The 19,319-nt window shown below is 27.5% G+C and overlaps 6 protein-coding genes across 11 annotated transcripts; 3 read left to right on the top strand and 3 right to left on the bottom strand.

Annotated features, from left to right (window-relative positions):
* The first annotated feature begins 5,021 nt into the window (after window positions 1–5,021).
* On the top strand, window positions 5,022–6,381 carry LOC129608786 (holocytochrome c-type synthase). 4 transcript variants are annotated; one of them, XM_055520504.1, is made up of 3 exons: window positions 5,022–5,092; window positions 5,285–5,899; window positions 5,957–6,381. In XM_055520504.1, exons 2-3 carry the CDS (start codon window positions 5,298–5,300, stop codon window positions 6,186–6,188), a joined length of 834 nt encoding a protein of 277 aa, XP_055376479.1. In that variant the 5' UTR covers window positions 5,022–5,092; window positions 5,285–5,297; the 3' UTR covers window positions 6,189–6,381. The 4 variants fall into 4 exon arrangements, with proteins under 4 accessions (XP_055376479.1, XP_055376481.1, XP_055376478.1 ...); XM_055520506.1 differs by having other exon boundaries at window positions 5,032–5,079; XM_055520503.1 differs by having other exon boundaries at window positions 5,056–5,213.
* Window positions 6,382–6,691: 310 nt separating this feature from the next.
* LOC129608785 (MICOS complex subunit Mic60) lies at window positions 6,692–10,048 on the bottom strand. 3 transcript variants are annotated; one of them, XM_055520499.1, is made up of 11 exons: window positions 9,868–10,048; window positions 9,340–9,470; window positions 9,119–9,282; window positions 9,022–9,065; window positions 8,760–8,944; window positions 8,559–8,707; window positions 8,333–8,499; window positions 7,748–8,276; window positions 7,665–7,685; window positions 7,343–7,501; window positions 6,692–7,285 (listed from the first exon to the last, which is right to left on the bottom strand). In XM_055520499.1, the coding sequence occupies exons 1-11, from the start codon at window positions 9,910–9,912 to the stop codon at window positions 6,816–6,818; spliced, it is 2,064 nt and encodes a 687-aa protein (XP_055376474.1). In that variant the 5' UTR covers window positions 9,913–10,048; the 3' UTR covers window positions 6,692–6,815. The 3 variants fall into 3 exon arrangements, with proteins under 3 accessions (XP_055376474.1, XP_055376475.1, XP_055376476.1); XM_055520500.1 differs by having other exon boundaries at window positions 9,022–9,062; XM_055520501.1 differs by lacking the exon at window positions 7,665–7,685.
* A 659-nt stretch (window positions 10,049–10,707) lies between these two features.
* On the top strand, window positions 10,708–12,118 carry LOC129608803 (fumarylacetoacetate hydrolase domain-containing protein 2). Its single transcript, XM_055520535.1, has 5 exons — window positions 10,708–10,873; window positions 10,951–11,194; window positions 11,258–11,396; window positions 11,456–11,787; window positions 11,849–12,118. Exons 2-5 carry the CDS (start codon window positions 10,953–10,955, stop codon window positions 12,018–12,020), a joined length of 885 nt encoding a protein of 294 aa, XP_055376510.1. The 5' UTR covers window positions 10,708–10,873; window positions 10,951–10,952; the 3' UTR covers window positions 12,021–12,118.
* Window positions 12,060–12,816, bottom strand: LOC129608804 (39S ribosomal protein L35, mitochondrial). The gene is made up of 2 exons (XM_055520536.1): window positions 12,703–12,816; window positions 12,060–12,645 (listed from the first exon to the last, which is right to left on the bottom strand). The coding sequence occupies exons 1-2, from the start codon at window positions 12,725–12,727 to the stop codon at window positions 12,104–12,106; spliced, it is 567 nt and encodes a 188-aa protein (XP_055376511.1). The 5' UTR covers window positions 12,728–12,816; the 3' UTR covers window positions 12,060–12,103.
* A 672-nt stretch (window positions 12,817–13,488) lies between these two features.
* On the top strand, window positions 13,489–15,942 carry LOC129608808 (isocitrate dehydrogenase [NAD] subunit beta, mitochondrial). Its single transcript, XM_055520540.1, has 8 exons — window positions 13,489–13,672; window positions 13,746–13,805; window positions 13,868–13,969; window positions 14,468–14,584; window positions 14,643–14,777; window positions 14,836–15,156; window positions 15,232–15,357; window positions 15,421–15,942. The coding sequence occupies exons 1-8, from the start codon at window positions 13,631–13,633 to the stop codon at window positions 15,649–15,651; spliced, it is 1,134 nt and encodes a 377-aa protein (XP_055376515.1). The 5' UTR covers window positions 13,489–13,630; the 3' UTR covers window positions 15,652–15,942.
* Window positions 15,943–16,140: 198 nt separating this feature from the next.
* LOC129608818 (uncharacterized) lies at window positions 16,141–17,697 on the bottom strand. The gene is made up of 4 exons (XM_055520555.1): window positions 17,423–17,697; window positions 16,804–16,903; window positions 16,489–16,699; window positions 16,141–16,409 (listed from the first exon to the last, which is right to left on the bottom strand). Exons 1-4 carry the CDS (start codon window positions 17,695–17,697, stop codon window positions 16,141–16,143), a joined length of 855 nt encoding a protein of 284 aa, XP_055376530.1.
* Between the last annotated feature and the right edge of the window lie 1,622 nt (window positions 17,698–19,319).

Here is a 19,319-nt window from a genome sequence, read left to right as displayed (position 1 = left end):
CAAATGCACACATCCACATATTTTTTTTTCACCGCACACAAATAAAATATTTTCCCATTTTTTTTTATAGTGTTGACGTCATGTCTCACGCGACTCCAGCGTGTTCATATTCATTTTTGAGTTCATTTTATGTTCTTTTTCATTGAAGTCACGTGTTAAAAAATGCTTGCGATGGAATGAAAGAAAAAACTTTATTTTTTTATTTTGTTATATGTGTGACTGTTAGTTTCAAATTGTTTTTTTTTTGTTTTCGTTTTATTCATAGTTTTCTTTATATTTTTATTTTTATATAACAAAATGTGCTATTATATACATATAGTGTGTGAATGAGTATGTATATGAGTGAATGAGTGTGCATCAATTTTTCTGCAACATTGTTTTTCTGGTATAAATGGTAACAAAATAATAAAAAAAAGTGTTTGTTGAGGTAACTAAGCTTTTTAAGTGTCATGAAATAGGAATGAAAATTGTGTGAAGTAATGAATTAACAATTTGGCGATTTAATGTTTTTTTTTTTAAATTTAATTTTATTTTACTGTTTTGTTATTTATACATATGTAAACTGTGACTCGAACTGACATATGTATGTATAGCTAAATATACGTAATATTATAGGAAATTAGCTTAGGTGTTGGCAAGAAAAAATAATAAATCACACAATTCATTTAGTATACATACATACATTATTATTATGTATGCCTATGTATATGAAAAAATAAAATGTAAATAGAGATTGATACCCATTTGAAGTAGGTACTCATACAATCTGCATCCTGTGTTAATGTTGGTATCGATGGTATAATTATTAGCATAAATGCAAATAAAAATTTTGTTTATATGCTTTTCGAAAGATAATTGCAAAATTAAATAACTTTTAATGTACATATATGTACATATTATGTATGTATGTATAATTGTTAAGTTCTAGTACATCATTTTTATCATGATGTCATGGGCAATGCAGGTCCTCACAAAACGTTTTGAGGAAAATGTAAGAATATTTGCATTTTATATTTGTATAAACTTTAGAAACTATCATAACAGCTCATTGTATTCATTTGCGTTTTTATATATTTAAATGTTTTAAATACTATGTACATATATATTCCATATTAGTTCAATTACTTTCATTTTTATATTTGAAGATATGTACCCACATATGTATGTAATGTGAGGTATAAGTATAGTTGGAATGTCCTAAAGTTTTCGTGTTAACATTTCTCACATATGTATATCCATACAGAATTACTGCATTTTCAATCTAGCAACTCTGTATGAGGATACTCATAGTTACAAAATAATTTAGCTCATAAGAGCCAGTTGCTGAATTATGCATAATAATAGAAAATTAATCCACACATAAGGTAACACTTTTAATGTCAGATGTATTATGTTGAAGGTATATGTATTAGATAAACCAAATTTTTTAAATAAAATTTAACAATGCATGATATTATAAAATAAAAGATGAAATAGATAATTGTTCCTCTTTCTGATTACTGCAAAAACTTTTAAAATAAATTCTGTAACGCGGTATCTTATATTAATTTTTTCACTATCGTATACACTCTGTACAAAATTTGTGTTTACCCACATATTATTATTGTGATATTATTTCTATTTTTAAAATGAAATTGTGGCGCAGAAAAATTATAAATGAATATTTGCCATTAAATTACTTTCATTATATAGATTTTATTATTAAAAGGTGTTTGGTTCATTTAAAATCAAATTAACAACATTTTTATTCTTTCTATTCCATTTTCAAGCTTTTCATATTCCGCGCCATTTTTTTTTAAATTTCAAACATAACATATTAAAACATTAGCTTATCCAAAAATCCAGCTTACAAATTATATCCCTAGTAATGAATGTGCAAATTGTTTGCTCCAAGACTCCATTTGAGTCATATCATTCGTAACTTGGAAGGAAATGAAATTTGTTATAGCGTTGTACTTCCGCTTTCATTTCAGTAATTTAAAAAGCATTTAAAACGGAACGATGAAAAGAGAACTCAGGTGTAAAGAAAAGCGTGTGATTCGAATGATGCTGCTTGTCAACCTTGCTGTAGAATATCAAAATTTAATTTCAATCAAATATTAGACATATGTATATTTTATGCTCTAATATTTGTTTATATGAATGTGCATGTGTGTGTACTCCTATATGTAAGGAGTAATGTGCACAAACGTGTTTTTGTGAGTGACTCGTATAGGAGTGTATTTTTTTATTTAACGGTTAACTTCTCGTGTTGACATTTAAAATAAAATATATGAAAGATATACATGTATACTGGTATACATATATATTTATTGTTCCTTAAAATTTAAATTTCAAATTTAAAAAATACAATTAATTTTTTTCAATACTTTAATTTTGTTTTTATTTTTCTAAAAAAAACAATCGATAAAATAATTTACAATGTTGAATTTATTCTGTTGAAACGGCAGAAGTCTCTTATGAATTTTCAGATTCTGCCGTTTCAACATGCTTTTGAGGTTTTAATACAAAACGAACAAGTATACAAGTATGAAGTTTTTCTTTTATTATTCCATTGTTTTTCTAAATTTTAATTTCTGACCCTTAAAACATGTAAATGAAATGTTTATTAAATAATAAATGGTTCTGGTTTAATCTAAAATCTTTTTAAATTGTAAAAAGAAGAAAAAACAAATTTTTCAACATTCACATAATACCATTGCAATATAACTATTTACATATGTACATATATGCATACATAAGTATTTTTTGTGAAGACAATTATTTTTGATTTGCTCCGAACTTATTCAATAACTTATTACAGATTTATGTAAAAAATTTTACCACATTTTCTGTATACATGAGACCTGTAATAAAAATGTATACGAACATGTGCATTTGCACACCGCCTATGTACGATATATTACGCTAATTTATATCAACAGTATGCCTGCAGTGCACACTATAGTATTTATATGCAAAAATCATTTACAAATTTAAATAAAGCATGTTGTGTATACACATCTTTATGCCCATAATAAATATTATTACGAACTCATTATTACGTGTATTTGTAGTTATGAAATATTACAAACATATAGACACAAATTTATAGTAAAAGCAATTTGTGTAATATAATATGTATAAATGTGTGTAATATAATGTACATTTGCATGCAATAATTCATTTTAGTATAAGACACGTGTATTTTGGAAAAGTACCTGCATAATATGAAGGAGCTTAAACTAAATAGTAAACTATAATATATAAATTATAATATGTATGAGTATGTATGTATATGTCCAATTATGTAAATAGATAAACTATTTTAAATGGACAATAAAAAAATATAAGAAATATGGTAAACCATTTTGGGAATTACATGTACGTCTAGAATATTTTAAAAATTTATGTCCAAATACCTACATATGTAGTACAAAATTTAAATAATATACTCACTTTAATATCTACTTATATACATATATTTTTATTCCACATGTGCATTTGTTTATGCAAAATTTTTGGTTCGCATGCTTAAACATTGTTTATTCATTTCTTATTCTATTACTATTTATTTTAAAAATTATTAAAAAATATTTAAATTTTTAATAAGTTTATTGATACATACATACATATGTATATGAATATAAAAAATATGAAAAATTATTATTATCTCTACATATGTACATAATATACAATAACATTTTTAGAATATATTCCAAAAATCAATAGTTGTTTTGGCCAATTCTGAGATATTCTAGACAGGCGAATGTGCGTTATATAACGTTCAGCTTGTTATGTTAAATTTCAGCAAAATTGTTTTGTGGCCATACAAATGAAATTTTAAGCTTGTCAAGTATGACATAGCAGCTTGTACGGTTACAGAAATTGATTATTCTAAGAAATTGTATCACACTATGAAATACAATCATGCAATAAATGTATACATATGTTTACACATATATAAAAATAATATATATTAAATTTTTTATCTTAAACACGTGCCCATAAACGCATTTTATTAGTTGTTTTAATTTTTAATTATGGAAATTTTCGTTTTTTTTATAAAATGAAAAATGTGATACTTGATTTGATTCGAATGCGTGTATAAAACGTGTTGAAAAGCTAGATTTTTTTTTATTGTATAATGATTTCATATATTATTTTATAAAAAATGCGTATACTTGAATTATTTGAATTTTTGGATTTTTGTTTAGTAGCCATAAATTTAATAATTGCTTTAACTTATATCATTTATCGATAATGATTATATAATTCGTATATGTTAACACTATTGTATGCAATACTTATCTGAATGTTGGTGTTTCCCTATTTCATTAATATCGCAATGCATTTTGTATTTTTTTTCTTGTTTATACTTTCAACAATGCAAATGTACCGTTTACTTATTTGTAAATATTATATTTAAAGCTTGCATAATTAAAATATAAAATTTAGTGGCTAGATCATCTAATTACCTGCGCAGAATATGAAAAAATTCGAGAAGGTTATGAAAATTAAGGAGAATGTGCTAATTAATTATGAATTTTCACTTATATTTTGTGTTATTGTTAAATTTTTTTTGGAGACCTCTTTAAAAGTGATTTCAGCAATGTCACAATTCGTATTTAACTCTTACCTCTTTTGCTAAACTGTGAAATTAATGAAATTGTTTTTTTTTTTTGTTTTTTAATTCACTTTCTTAATTAAGTAATTAAATGTAAATAAAGTATTTTTGAAAATATCTGTCAGTTAAGAAAGTAATACTGCTAAAAAAACGCCTATTTGTATGAAATGTCAAAACAAACAAAAATTACAGGAAAGAAATATTTAGTTTTTATGCGGTACAATTCTTATTTAGAACTGTACCCATGGCAGACGACTCATCTTTATTATCGAAAAATAGTTGTAGAAAATGTGTAACTGAATAATATAAAAATTATTTGATATTTATCAATATTACCATTTATTTTGAAGACTCCGAAATTTACAATTTAAAGAAAGGCTCATCACATCCCTGATTGAAAAATCAAACAATAAATTAATTGTCATTTGTCACTCAAACTTTTGTTTAGATGAAAAATTATTGAGTTGCAGGTGGTGGGTTGAAAATGTAATATTTTATTTAATTTTGAAAAAAACAAGTGATTTCAAAGAAAAAATCAGTAATTTTTTTCTATTAATTCTTTTTTAATGTTAATAGTTATTTATAAAAAAATATAATTTTTAATTACGTAATATAAAAATAATTTTAACTTATACAAATTTAACCTTAAAGACCTACCTTGAAATAATATTTTTTTAGATACGATTTCATTATGGGCAATACAGTTTCAGCTGCAGAAAGTATTGCATCTGAGATAGTGCAACCAATTTACAAAGAAGAACCAGTTCTACCAAAAGGTCATCCTCCATTACCAAAGGGACATCCCCACTCAAAGTTTGATTTAAGTAAAGAACCACCGCCGGAATGTCCAATGCATCAAAAAAAACCAGAAAAATTTGTGTCCGAATGCCCAATAAGACATGATGACAAAGAAGTTAATCCGCTTAATATGATGCCGCCAGGTAATCAAAACCCTTCCCCTGGGCAACCTTTTCGCTTACCTACTGATAGACAAACGTCAAGTATCCCGAAAGTTACCGAAGATGGTTCTGTGCAATATTGGCAATATCCTAGTCAGCAAATGTTTTGGAATGCAATGTTAAGAAAAGGTTGGCGTTGGAAAGACGAAGATGTTACACAAAAAGATATGGCAGACATTATAAAAATACATAATGCAAATAATGAGCAAGCGTGGAGGGAAGTACTTAAATGGGAAGCATTACATGCTCATGAATGTGGAAATCCTAAATTAAAAAGTTTTGGTGGAAAAGCAACTGATTTTAGTCCTCGGGCAAGAATACGCAGCTGGCTTGGGTAAGATGTTTAAGCGAAATTTATAATCTTCAATAAATTTTCACATTAAATATTTAGTTACGAATTACCTTTTGATCGCCATGATTGGATTGTTGATCGATGTGGAAAAGAAGTCCGTTATGTTATTGATTATTATGATGGTGGTGAAGTAGACCACCATTACAAGTTTGCCCTTCTCGACGTCAGGCCGGCTATGGATTCTTTTGAAAATGTTTGGGATCGCATGTGTGTTGCTTACATGAGATGGAAATATGAATTAAGTGATTTAGTTTTTGGAAAGTCAGAATAGAAAAAAAATTACAAAAAACAAATAATAGTAGGTAATGGTAATTTAAAACCCATTTAGCAAACTATTTAGTTTTTTAGCATTAAATTAATATGTATTTATCATAAACGAAAATCCAGCAAATCACCTTTACCATTACTATACTCAATTAATTTTAATTTATTGTTAAGTTTTAATAAATTCTTTTCAAAAACAATACACAAAAAATTCTGAAAAATTATTTAGACTATAAAATATCGAGAAGAATCACGGCAATTTCAAATAACTGTTGAATCATATTTAGTAACAACAGAAAATTTCGAATTGAGTTTAATTAGAAAGAAATAGCAAAAGAAATTGGCTTTGTACTGGAAATCGTAAAATAATTTATTTAATTATAAATGTTTAACAATATTTTCCTTTACTTTATTCCTTATATAGGTTTAGAAAGAACTATTAGAAAAATAAAATATAACTGGTAAAACAAAAAAAAACTCTTAATACGTAACAAATTAAAACAATTGAAACCAATGTTTCACTTATAATTTATTATTCACAATTTCATCTAACTTTGCTGTTACTTATCAGATAAATTAGGATAATATTAGATTGGAACTGATAAGATACGGCATTTACATATAACGAAATAAATTATAAATATAAAAGACCACTGGCCGCCGCATGGGCCATTAAGACATTAGCAGCTTGTTGTGTTTCTAATAATAGTCGCGCTTCTTTCATCCAATCTGAAGAAAGCTTTCTAGGAGCACCTTGTAACAAGTTCATATATTTTAAAGTTTGAGTTAGATCTCCACGATCTATAAAATATCTAGCCCTATCAAGAATTTCATATGTATCCAACTTATGAAAATCAAATTTTTCATTTTTTAATTCCTCTTTTGTGATCGATTCTGATGGCCGCATTATTAAAACTGATTGAATATATGATAACATATACATAAACAAACTTCCACCATTTTCTGGAACTAAAGCTACTTTGCGAGCTATTTTTTCAACATTGAAAAATCTTTCTCTTAATGCATCTTCGGGATAAACCCCACGCTCTAAAGCTTCTTTTGGTAAATTATTTAAAACAACCGCGACTAATTCATCACCTTCAGCTAAAATAAAAGTCATTTATATATTTCCCTATAACTGTTTAATTCCTGTTTGTTTACCTGCTGCTTTTTCAACGGCTTTGATTTCGCTTTTCAATGGACGCAATTTTTGACGCCAATGGATACCTGGTTCTCCTGCTCTAACTGAACCCCACAGGGCTTGACACGCCGCCCATAGAGACTGTGCTTGATGTGCGCACCTTTCTGACTCTGCCCTAGCTGAAATTATTAAAAGTTGTTTTATTTATTTATTTTCCTTAATTTTAAAAATATTTAAATTTAGCTCTACAATGAAAAATATTAGTATTAAATATTTATTACGGGTTTTTTGTACATTACTTATTTAACTAAAACTACAATTTTCATTAATTGCAGCTTATACCTTTTAAATCCTCATCAATTTCTGAGAGCATAAAATAAATTTTTTTCATGATATAAAACACACGTAACATATTTCAACATTACCTTTCAATGCAGCATCCATCCCCTTAAGTTTTCCTAACATTGAAGCTAACTGTAACTTATATGCTCCCTTCTCAGCGGATAGCTTTTCATCTAATTCGCGTGAAAAACTATTTTTCAGTTCAGCCTCCTTAACTGCCACTGCATCTTTAATATGATCTACATGAGCTTCTGCTTGTTGTTTCAATTGCTTTCGTAATTCTTTTTCTGCTTCACTACGAATTTTGAAAATTTTCTTTTGATTTTCAATTGCAAAATTATGTCTTTCTTTCTCAAGGTGGTAGTCGATTTGTGATTTCACAGCTTCATTCTGATCGTCTCCCCTAAGCGCTTCAACAGCACGCTTCAAACGAAGTTCACCATCAAGTTGTAAACGCTGTAATTCTTTTTGATACGCTAAAACATGAGAATAAGCATGCATAAGGAATATATCTATGTCATCTTTTGATAAATTAAGTTTTTTCTCTGCTAAATTTAAACCAGGAAAAATTGCAGCAATTTCGTCTATATAATAATTTCTAGCACTTTCAATCTGAAAGGTTGAAATGGTAAAGCTATTAAAAAAATTTGTAAAATGTATTTGATAACCTTTTTCCAATATTTTTCTGATAGGGAGGCTGCATCTTTAGTCCTAAAGAGTTCATCTTTAACGTTATTAATATGATCTGTATATTGCTTAATTTTGTTTCGAACAGTATCCAGCTTTTCATGATTCATAGCTGATGCATGTTTAATTAAAGCGGCCTGATATAATTCTATGTAAAATCATTTTCTTAAGATTGTGAATTGCGTACTTCATTAATTAAAAAATTACCAATTTGACGTAAAGCATCTCTGGCCGCGTTTTCGGCAGATTCAACGGCAGTATCTCGAGCACCTGTCTTGTTTCTAAGTGCTGTCCAGCTGGTCAAGTCAACTTTTTCTATTGCATCATCTACAACTTTCTGAACTTCCTCATTATAGCTATTAAAAAACACTGATAATTAACTAAATTATTATATATTTATCAATATACGTTTTCAAAATATTAATTGCTTTATTATATTCCTTAACAGCTAAAGATGCTGCCAATTCAACTTTTTTCTCTATTTCAACTATATCTGATGGAATTTGTTCGCTGACTTTTTTAGTTTGTACTGGTGTGAAAGATTTTTTTGGTTCCTCTTTAGATGAAACTTTGTCAGTTTTTTCTGGTGCTTTCTTAAATAATAATTATTTTAATTTTAATATATAGCACTTAATTAAAATAAATAACAGAGGATATAAAATAAACTTACGGGTTTCGTAGCAGAAGGACTAGACTTGACTTCTGAAACTTCTTCTAATTAAAAGAAAAAACTTAATAACTCATTCAAATTAAAGATATTAATTTACTTTTTGTTTCTCCACCCCCAAATAAATTTGCCGTGCTTGATTTAATCGACTCGATTTTTTGTGTAACGGATTGGAAAGGCTTTTCCTCTTGTAACAAAATCTTTAATATCGATTCTGCACCTGGAATATTTGCTTCCACAGATTTTCTAAATTCTTTATCGTATCTAAAATTTTTTTTATTAAAATGATTATGCTTCAATCAAAAACAACAATATATTTACTTTGCGTAAGCTGCAATTCCACCAACAATTGCTACTGGGGACAGAATAACTATAACCTTCCCAAGACCAGCTTCTAATGGTCTGTTATTATGATTGTGATACTGTCTTGTTGAAGGTGTGCGCACAGTATTCTGTAAAAGTGTCAACAATAAACGTTTTTAATAAAAATAAATGCTTTGCATAGTATTTTAACTAATTTGGGAAATGTTAAACAAGTTTTACTAGGCAGGGTCTACAAAAGTACACTTCATGCTTCTATTTGTATAAATTTTCACTATATGTGTGTATGTATATTAGTTTGTTTTTATTTAAAAAACATTAATTAAATTAAGAAAAACTGAGGTAAGTGAAAATCACTTTATTTTTACAAATATAAATTTTTCTTTATTTTGTAAATTAAATTATGTAGCTGAATTTTTATTGACTAGAAATATTAATATTCATATACAATGTGTAGTAGATGTAGTTTTCAGATTTTGGATGACATAACATGCTTATTTTATTTCACTACCAAAAATAACTTTTTACCTTTATGGCATTCTTGCAAGGTTGTTTTAAGGCAACTCGAAACATGATTCTTAAATACTTTTAAAAATTTTTTTAACACTAGATCACAATCCAACCGGTAAATATTTTACTAAAATTTTACTAAAATTTGTAATGCCAATAAAGATAGACCACCGTACCGTACCGTTCCTTTACTTCCTAAAATCACATCAAAACTATCTGACTGACATTTACCTAAAAATGAAAATAACATTAAATATTGTCTCCTTGAGTTAAACTAGACGCAGCAAACGCAAAAGGTTCAATTTGCTGCTTGTTACTTTATTACAACCATACTACACATTTGAGTCTTTCGAACACATCTGTAATTCAAATTTGTCTTTTAAGAAAATTTTAACAAAAAATTAATGTTTTTTGCATGCCTGCCAGCTCTCTTATTGTTCTTTTTCTTTAAATGAAGTAAATCAGGTATATCCGTAGTGTATTTTATTTTATACAACCGTGTGGTTCTTTTTCATTACTAAAACATTGAAAAATATTTTACAATCTTAACACATATTTTATAATCTTATTGCACAAATCATGTACTATATTTTAATTAGTAAAACAGAGAAAATGAGAGCTTATTGAGTTTGGATATTGGATTATTGCAATATTCGATAAAAATCATGATGCTGCAGGTTGAAGTGAAATTTTAGTTTTCACTGAACTGGATTTTCCTAAACGATAACACCGATTTTAAATTTTAAAAGTGTTTCATATTTTTGAAGTTTCAGGTTTCATTTCGACAATATCTATAAGCTTTTGTTATCAGTAAAGTAGAATACTCAAATATTGATAATTGATACTACTAGAAACTATATTATATTACATTTCTGTGATGTCAGCAAGTATTTAACTCTTTTTACTATTTTCATCTCTTTCAAAAGATTTACATTATTTAATGTAAATACAAACACATGACGTTGAACAAGTTCTAATTTGCTTCAAGATTATTTTTACAAAACATTTTTCGCTAATAAAAACAGTGAGTATAATTTTACTGTTCTGCACAATTTCTTTGCTTGAATCCCATTTATTCTTTATAATTTATTGAAAGAAAAGGAATGCGGTTCATACAGTTTTTAAGGAAAAATGATCCAAAAAAATATTTGGGCGTTGCTGATTTTAATTGCGAACGTATGTGGGATTTATCAACTGCAAACCTAGGATGTTCGAATGAAATGGTTAAATTTATAGAACAAAATTTCAAAATTAGTGAATTAAATAAGAAATTAGGAGGGCTGCAGGAAGAAATGATAACCGAAGACATAAAACTGCTACCACCTGTAACAAATCCAAAAAAAATGTAAAACTGATATTGTTTTTTGTTTATGTATTAATTTTTTTACATATACCTACATAAATGTAGTATAGCGATCGGATTAAATTATGTTGACCATTGTATTGAGCAAAATAAAGAAAAACCAAAGGAACCAATTTTTTTTAGTAAGTTTTCTAATTGCTTAATTGGTCCAGGAGATAATATTTTATATCCACCTGTAACTAATGTAAGTTTTAAATTAATTTTTATGTTGTGTGTAAACATATTTAAAAACTATTGGTTAAGTCATTAGATTACGAAGTTGAATTGGCAGTAATAATTGGAAAAAAAGCAAAAGATGTACCTAAGCTTAAAGCAATGGATTATATTTTTGGTTATACCATCGCTCAGGATATAACAGCCAGGGACTGGCAAAAACAAAAAAACGGTGGACAATTTCTTTTGGGGAAATCAATGGACACCTTCTTGCCTCTTGGTCCTTCAATTGCACATAAAAGTATTATTGAAGATCCAGAAAACTTAACTATTAGCTGCAAAGTAAATGGAATTGAGAAGCAACACCAAAAAACTTCAAATATGATTTTCAAAATTGATGAAATGATATCATATTTATCTCAGTAATTTTTTTTAATTTAAATTATATATAAATTGTAGAATTATTTTTTTTCTCTTTTGAAGAATGATAACTCTTGAACCTGGTGATGTAATCTTAACTGGAACACCTGGTGGAGTTGGTGCTCATCGTAAACCACCAGAATTTTTAAAAGTCGGAGATGTAGTTGAAAGTGAAATTGAGGGGATAGGAAAAATTTCTAATAAAGTATGCGAGAAAACTAAGAGCAGTGAATAATACATTCAAAATTTTTTGATATTACAAGAAAATCGTGCATTTGAATTTATTAATTTGTTTATTGTCTAATAAAAGATGTTGCCTTATTTAGTTTTATATTCAAGTGGTTTTTTCCTCGTTGCAAAATATTCTTCTCTTTTGTGATACTGTTCGTAAGGATCGTCGACATAATATTTTGGTTTACGCCAATAATTTGTAACCATGCTATCTAATAACCAGCTTTGCTGTGCATTGACAAAAACATGTTGCTTTAAACGTCTTTTAAGTGCAGGAGATTTTTTAAACATTTTTTTATGGCGACCACTCCTTGTACGAATCCATATACCCCAATGTAAGCGTTTAAACCTTTTCAGAACACATTTAACAGTTTTTCGTTTCCCTTTTTTTAAAGAAAATTTTGTTACGCTTCGAGATGAGTTGCTCAATATAGCAATTTGTGGTTTCAAAAGTTGCTGAGTGAAGGTGATGGAGTTAGGTGTGTACACGGGTTTGATAGTAAACAAATCCCTTTGTAAAATAGACATATTTCGACTCCACAAATTTGTAAACGAATTTTGTAGCATGACACTCTTACAAGGGACACATTGCTTTGTTCTGAATATTGTTTTTACTGGCAGTTTTTGCGCTAAAATTATTCATTAATTTTTTATCGGTTACTTGTAAATATTTGAAATATACTTACCCACAGAAATAATATTTCGGAACATTGCGTTTTGATTGATAGAAATTTTTTATTTTTACGTAAATTTCAGTACGCTACATTGATTTGACATTTAACAATATTTTTAGAGCTACCAAACCATTCTAAATTTGAATTTAATGGAATTAAAACTTGTCAAAGACAAACTTAATTTATTAGACGGGTAAAAGAATCCATTTAGACGTACTAAATGGAACGTTGAACCCAAATTTTTTCTAGTTGCCTCCTTCTTCGGACTGAGAATATTTTTTTTAATCTGGCGTTCATTTAAAAATATGTGAATATTTAGACAATGATAAGTCAGGATTATCTGAAAATAGGAATTCAATTGCTCTTCAATTTAGACGAAAAATATTTCTTTATTTTACTACTAGTTTTAATTTCATATTTTTATTGTTGTGAAAGCCATACAGCTTCACAAAGCAACGGAATGAAATATCAGCTGATTGTCCAAAATTAAAATTTTGTTAAGTTTTTTATTTAATTTTAGTCTAATGAAGTTACTTCATATATTGCTTATGCGCAATCCAATAATTTTATTACTAATATTTTGGGTATAAAAAATTTAAAAAGTTAATTCTAGTTTAAAACAAGTTAAGAAGTTGGCTAGTTTGATAAGATAATTAGGGTTTTTACATTGATTGATTTCATTTTGCTTTGTTCACACTTCCTAGTATCAAACTCAATACGATTGAAATTTTTAGTTCCTTAAACTGTCAAAGCACCCAATAAACCTAAAATCTTTGATTAGATATGTCAAAGGACAGTAAGTGCTTTTTAGGTGATCGGCAGCCTCCTGTAATACTTATCCACAAATCTGTTCCAATAATTTTCATATAAGTTAATTTAAAAAAATAGTGAATATAATTTTGAATATTTAGAAAAAAATCAAAAGGATAAAATTGTGGATATGTCGCTTTTGGCAAGGACACTAAATAGGGTGCTTTTTCAAGTGAGATATTATTTTTTCATATTAGGTGTTTACATAAGAAGGTGAGGTTAATATTTTTTCCTTCTGATTCAAGAGCGCTGCTGCAACTTCACGTTCCCTGCACCAAACTAGTGCGGTTCAATCTACTGCTGCGGTAATTTGTTCCTAGTCAAATTAAATTACATAACGCATATGAAATATTCAATGTAATTTCAGGAACCAGATCTGCATCCCGATTCGAAAAGGGCAACATGTACATTGATTCCAGGTGACGGTGTAGGTCCCGAACTAACTCAAGCACTTACTGAAATTTTCAAGGTAATTGCTAAATAAGCGATCACATATTAAATATCATCAGCTATAAATTTTGGATTAATTTGATGTACTTACCTACCCACAGTTTGTTTCTGAATATTCAAATCAATAGATTTTTCAAAAACAAATTGATTTTAACAATGACTTGATAAAAATATTAATTAAGAACAGTTAGACACCTGCCTTTTCAATATACTTATGTATAATTTATTAAAGTATAATATATTAAAGAATAGGTTTACTAGGATAAAATTCTAAAATTATTAAAATATCTACATATAAATATACCTATGTACATAATATTTGAATGAGTATTTTCAACATTTTAATGCACAATTCAATCTGTCGATATTGTAATATAATGTTTATCTATTTAACTTTCATTATTCTAATTAAGAGTTAAGTCTGTTATGTTGATTCTTGTACTACATGTAGCATCAAATAGTCAACTCAATTTCAACTTAAGTTTTTTCCAAAACATTTTTTTGTTTATTTTTAAAGGGCGCTGATGTACCTGTTGATTTTGAACCATTCTTTTTATCTGAAGTTAATACTATGATGAGCGCTAAACTGGAAGATGTCGTAAAATCTATCCAAAAGAACAAAATTTGCATCAAAGTAAGTTATTGTAAAATTGCTTTATTCCCTTCAGTGCTTATAATTTTATACTCAAAAGGGAATTCTTGCAACGCCCGGCTATAGTGTAGATGGAGAATTGCAATCACTAAATATGAAGTTAAGGACAGCTCTTGATCTATACGCTAATGTTGTACATGTCCGCAGTTTACCTGGGGTACATACAAGACACAAGGTAGATTAATGCAAAATTCTTTTTTATTTGTTGATTAATGTTGATATTCGTTTTATAGAATATCGATTGTGTTATTATTCGTGAACAAACTGAAGGTGAATATTCTGCTTTGGAACATGAGTCAGTTCCTGGAATTGTGGAATGTTTGAAAATAGTCACCGCTAAAAAGTCTTCTCGAATTGCTAAGTTTGCTTTTGATTATGCCACCAAAAATAAGCGTAAGAAGGTTACAGCTATCCATAAAGCCAATATTATGAAATTAGGTGATGGTTTATTTTTAAGAAGTGTTGAAGAAATATCCAAATTATATCCAAGAATCGCATTTGACAAAATGATTGTTGACAACACCACTATGCAAATAGTTTCAAACCCAAATCAAGTATGTAAATGAAATAAATTTTTCTCTTCTAACTTTCGCAAGAAACATTTCTCATATTTTTATTTTTTATGACAGTTTGATGTAATGGTTACTCCGAATCTTTATGGTAGCATTGTTGATAATATTGCTTGCGGTTTAGTAGGAGGTGCTGGTGTCGTTGCTGGAGCTTCTTATTCGGCAGATACTGTAGTATTTGAACCAGTAAGTAATAAATTTTTTTAAAACTTAAAATCATTTTAAATTTTTTTTTTATTTTGCTTTTAGGGAGCAAGACATACTTTTGCTGAAGCTGTTGGTAAAAATGTAGCAAATCCAACTGCTATGTTTCTTTGTGGTACAAAACTTTTACGTCATATTAATCTTAACGAGCATAGTGAGCGGCTTCAAAATGCCATATTTAAAGTTTTATCAGACGGAAAAATAAAAACCAAAGATTTGGGTGGACAGTCGACTACTCAAGAATTTACGCATGCTGTAATTCATAATATTGAATAATTTTGATCTGACATCTAAAGTAAAAAGTTAGGGATTTAACTAAAAAAAAATTGTTATTGGCTGGTTCCGTAAATTATTATCTCATCAAAATTAAATGTTTATTTTCAAGTTATTTTAATTTAAAACAATTGTACGTTTTAATTAATTTAAAATTTTAAAATTGTATTTACCACCATACTTTTGGCGTATATACCAATAAAATCTTTACTGGACAATATTTATGCTTTAAAAACGTTGTTATTTTTAAAGTTTATTTATTTTGTTATTTAAAAATAAATTTCTAAAATTAAATTTTTTGATTTTTTTATTCTCCAAAAGTTTTATTAAAAATTTGTATAATGAAAATGTAAAAATTAATACTGAATTTTTAAAACCTACTTGAATACTATTTCATCTAAAAAGAAAACTACTTTTGTCGCTAACAATATCAAAACTAGATCTTGATATTCATTTCATCAGTATTATTCATTTTTTCAAGTAAAAACAATCTCATAACGATTTAATTATTCTAGGTTTAGCTAATTCTTTCGTTCGTTTTGTTGTTTTTGCTTTCAATGCTTTTTTCTTTACAGTGAAAGCATAAGGATTAAGAGAAGGTTCCTCGTTTTCTTTGGGCTTAGCTAAATAAACTAATCGTCCTCCATCTTTCAACTTAAATTTCAAAGCATTTGGTGCAACTTGAAATGGATTTTCTTTCATATCTGATTCAGCTGTTGATCTATCTTTTGGTTCCGCTAACTCTAAAGTTCGTTTTTTTGCTGTTTAGGAATGAAAATTAAGTTAATATTATGATATTCATGCATTTATCATTTTGTCGATATGAATATTACATATTACCTTTAAAAGGTTTATTTCGATCTATTATAGGTGGTTCAGGTTTAATAAAAATAGTAGCATCAAATTCCTTAGGTTTTGCAAGGTTAAAAATTCTTATTAAATCTGGTTTTTTTTTCTGTGATGAGATAGATGGAGGCAAAAACAATTTTCTTGGCTTACATAATTTTTTAATTCGTGGTAAAAGTTCCTCAAGTGGGATTAAACGAGTCTCCTGAATAATATATTCACATATGTATATATATTATGTTTTTTAATATTGAGATAAAAGATGTGATTTAATCATATATGTATGTACTTATGTACACATTTACTTACTATTCGTTGTGGTAAAAATATTCGTTTAGGTTTTGATAGCTTCTTTAATGCTCTTGTATGCTTTTTCCAATCTTTTTTCGACCACACTCTACTTCGAAACCTGCGATTATTATTTTTGAAAAAATTGTATTGGAAATTTTTTTTGTGTATATAAAAAATGATTGAAGCGAGTCTCTTAAACAATAATTTCCGATGTACATTGGATAAGAGGGCAATAATAATTAATTTTCAAATTTTACATAGCACCAAAAAAAAATTCCCCTTAATTGTGGATAAATAATTTAAGAATTTTATTTTTCAGTTTAGCGTTTAGTATATTTTTAGTAATGAGTTATAAAATGCTTAATATGTAAGTTCTTACCTAGATAATTGCACAATATACAAAAGCGCTGGTATACTTACGGAGCTTTAGGCGCTTGAACATTTGCTAAATGACTGTATAGGCTAAATAAACTTTTTCTTATTAATCGATTTACATATGAATATCTTTCTGGATGATAAATAGATTGAAATGCATCACGAGTATTTAGGAGGTTCCTATAAATTTGTGAAGATGTGAAATAATATATGCATGACAATATAATATCAAAAACAAATGCAAAGAAAAGGGTAAATTTACCGTACTCTTGGAAATGCTAATTGCTCTAATCTTGTTCGTGGTCTAACATCAAGATTTATAATTTGATTATTGAATTTAAATTTCTTTTCAAATATTGGGCCTGGTTCAGAAGAATGATGTTTTGGTTGTGCCAATTCGCATATTCGATTTTTTGGTCTTATTTTTTTCAAACTTTTCTTTAATTTCATATAATCGATGTATTTATCATTTAGAAAACTTTTTGTATCCGATGAAATTGTTTGGTCATCACCATGGTCGTAGTTTTTCAAAATCATATTAAAACTTTATTTTTTCAATGGTAAATTTTGTTACACTTTTAAATTTTTATGTACTTTTTATTTTAATTTCAATTTAATTATTTTTTAATTTTGAATAAAGTTTTCTAAATATTTTTTTTTTTTCATTTAATTCCATATTGAAATTGAAAAGACATGTAGATGAAAAATATTTAGATATTTTCTATTTAAAATAGAAAATTCTGCTTTATTTATTTATTTTATCATTTTTATTCAATTGCGGTTGAATTACGCATACTTAAAACATTAATAATATTCTCATAACTAATAGAACGTTAATTAATAGAAGGACATGGACAGAATAGTATATGGGTTTGAGTTGCTTATTAACACTAGAACTACGAACCAGGCAATATGACCAGTTGGTAGAAATAGGTTTATGGTAAATCTTCGTAGTTCTAGTGTTAATAAATTTGCAATACTATCCTTATAATATTAAAGTTTTCCTAAAATTCCCAGAAGTTCAGACTTTTGTAAGACGTGTCTTTGTTAAATTTTTATAAATAATAAAAAAAAAATAGTACCTACCTATTATACGCACATAGAAGAAGAAAACCAATAGAATTTAATATATAAATACATACTTACGTACATATAGTACGTGTGTTTGTACTATGCCTATTAAACATTGTAAATGTACATCTACAAACTTTCTATGTTCTAAAGTAATATTAAATAATAAATTTATTTTTGTAGGTTCATACATACATATGTATTTACATTTGAAGTGAGTACTCATTTAAGTCTACATGTATATGCTGTGCAAGAAATCGATCATTTACTTGCATATTCCAATGTATGTATAAATGTTCGTTTACACAACATATTTTATTTTGACGTACATAAAACATTCAACAGGTTCCAAATTTTAAATTGTTTTGCCTAATTTTATCATATGATAAGCCATTTACATCATTCTATTCACACATAGTTAACGGATGTGTGAGTATTAAAATAAACACAGGAAATTTATTCTATAGCTATGTGGATGAGTGTGGATATGTATACTTTGTTGCATAATTTTTTCCGAAATATGCAAAAATAACACATGTGTAAAGTGTACTGCCAAATACAGTATGTGCGACACAAAAAGTGAGTATGAATAAAAATTTAGAAAAAAAAAAGATGCAACAGAAATTTTTCAATAAAATACAATAAAAAACTCAAATATCCAATGTGAAATGAAAGTAAAGAATATTTCCAACTCTATACTATATGTAAACTACCAGTTTAATGCATATTGGTGCTTATATAACACTCATGTTAGAGTATATGAATACGTGTAACATAACATATGTATGTAAAAGTGTGTTATGTGCATAAGGATAACATGTGAAGTGCATGCAAAAGAATTAAAAAGAATGAAAACAAAATTTTTGAAAATACCATGAAAATAATTTGGAAAAGTTATACTCACTGATTTTTATATAATCGAGCCGAAAATTACCGAAAAAGCCGATTTGTGAAAATATTAAAATGCATATATTTGTAACTTTTGCCGAATATTACCGATTAGGTATAATTTTTAAGAGTCGAAGAAATTTTGCGAACATATATTTTTTTTTTTTTTTTAGAAAAATTTTGTTTGGAGAACAAGTAGA

Source organism: Condylostylus longicornis, unplaced genomic scaffold (assembly GCF_029603195.1).
Source record: "Condylostylus longicornis isolate FDR11 unplaced genomic scaffold, ASM2960319v2 ptg000036l, whole genome shotgun sequence".
In the NCBI taxonomy this organism is placed as follows: Eukaryota; Metazoa; Arthropoda; class Insecta; order Diptera; family Dolichopodidae; genus Condylostylus; species Condylostylus longicornis.
Note: the sequence above shows the minus strand (reverse complement) of the source record. Positions and strands in the feature narration are given on the sequence as shown.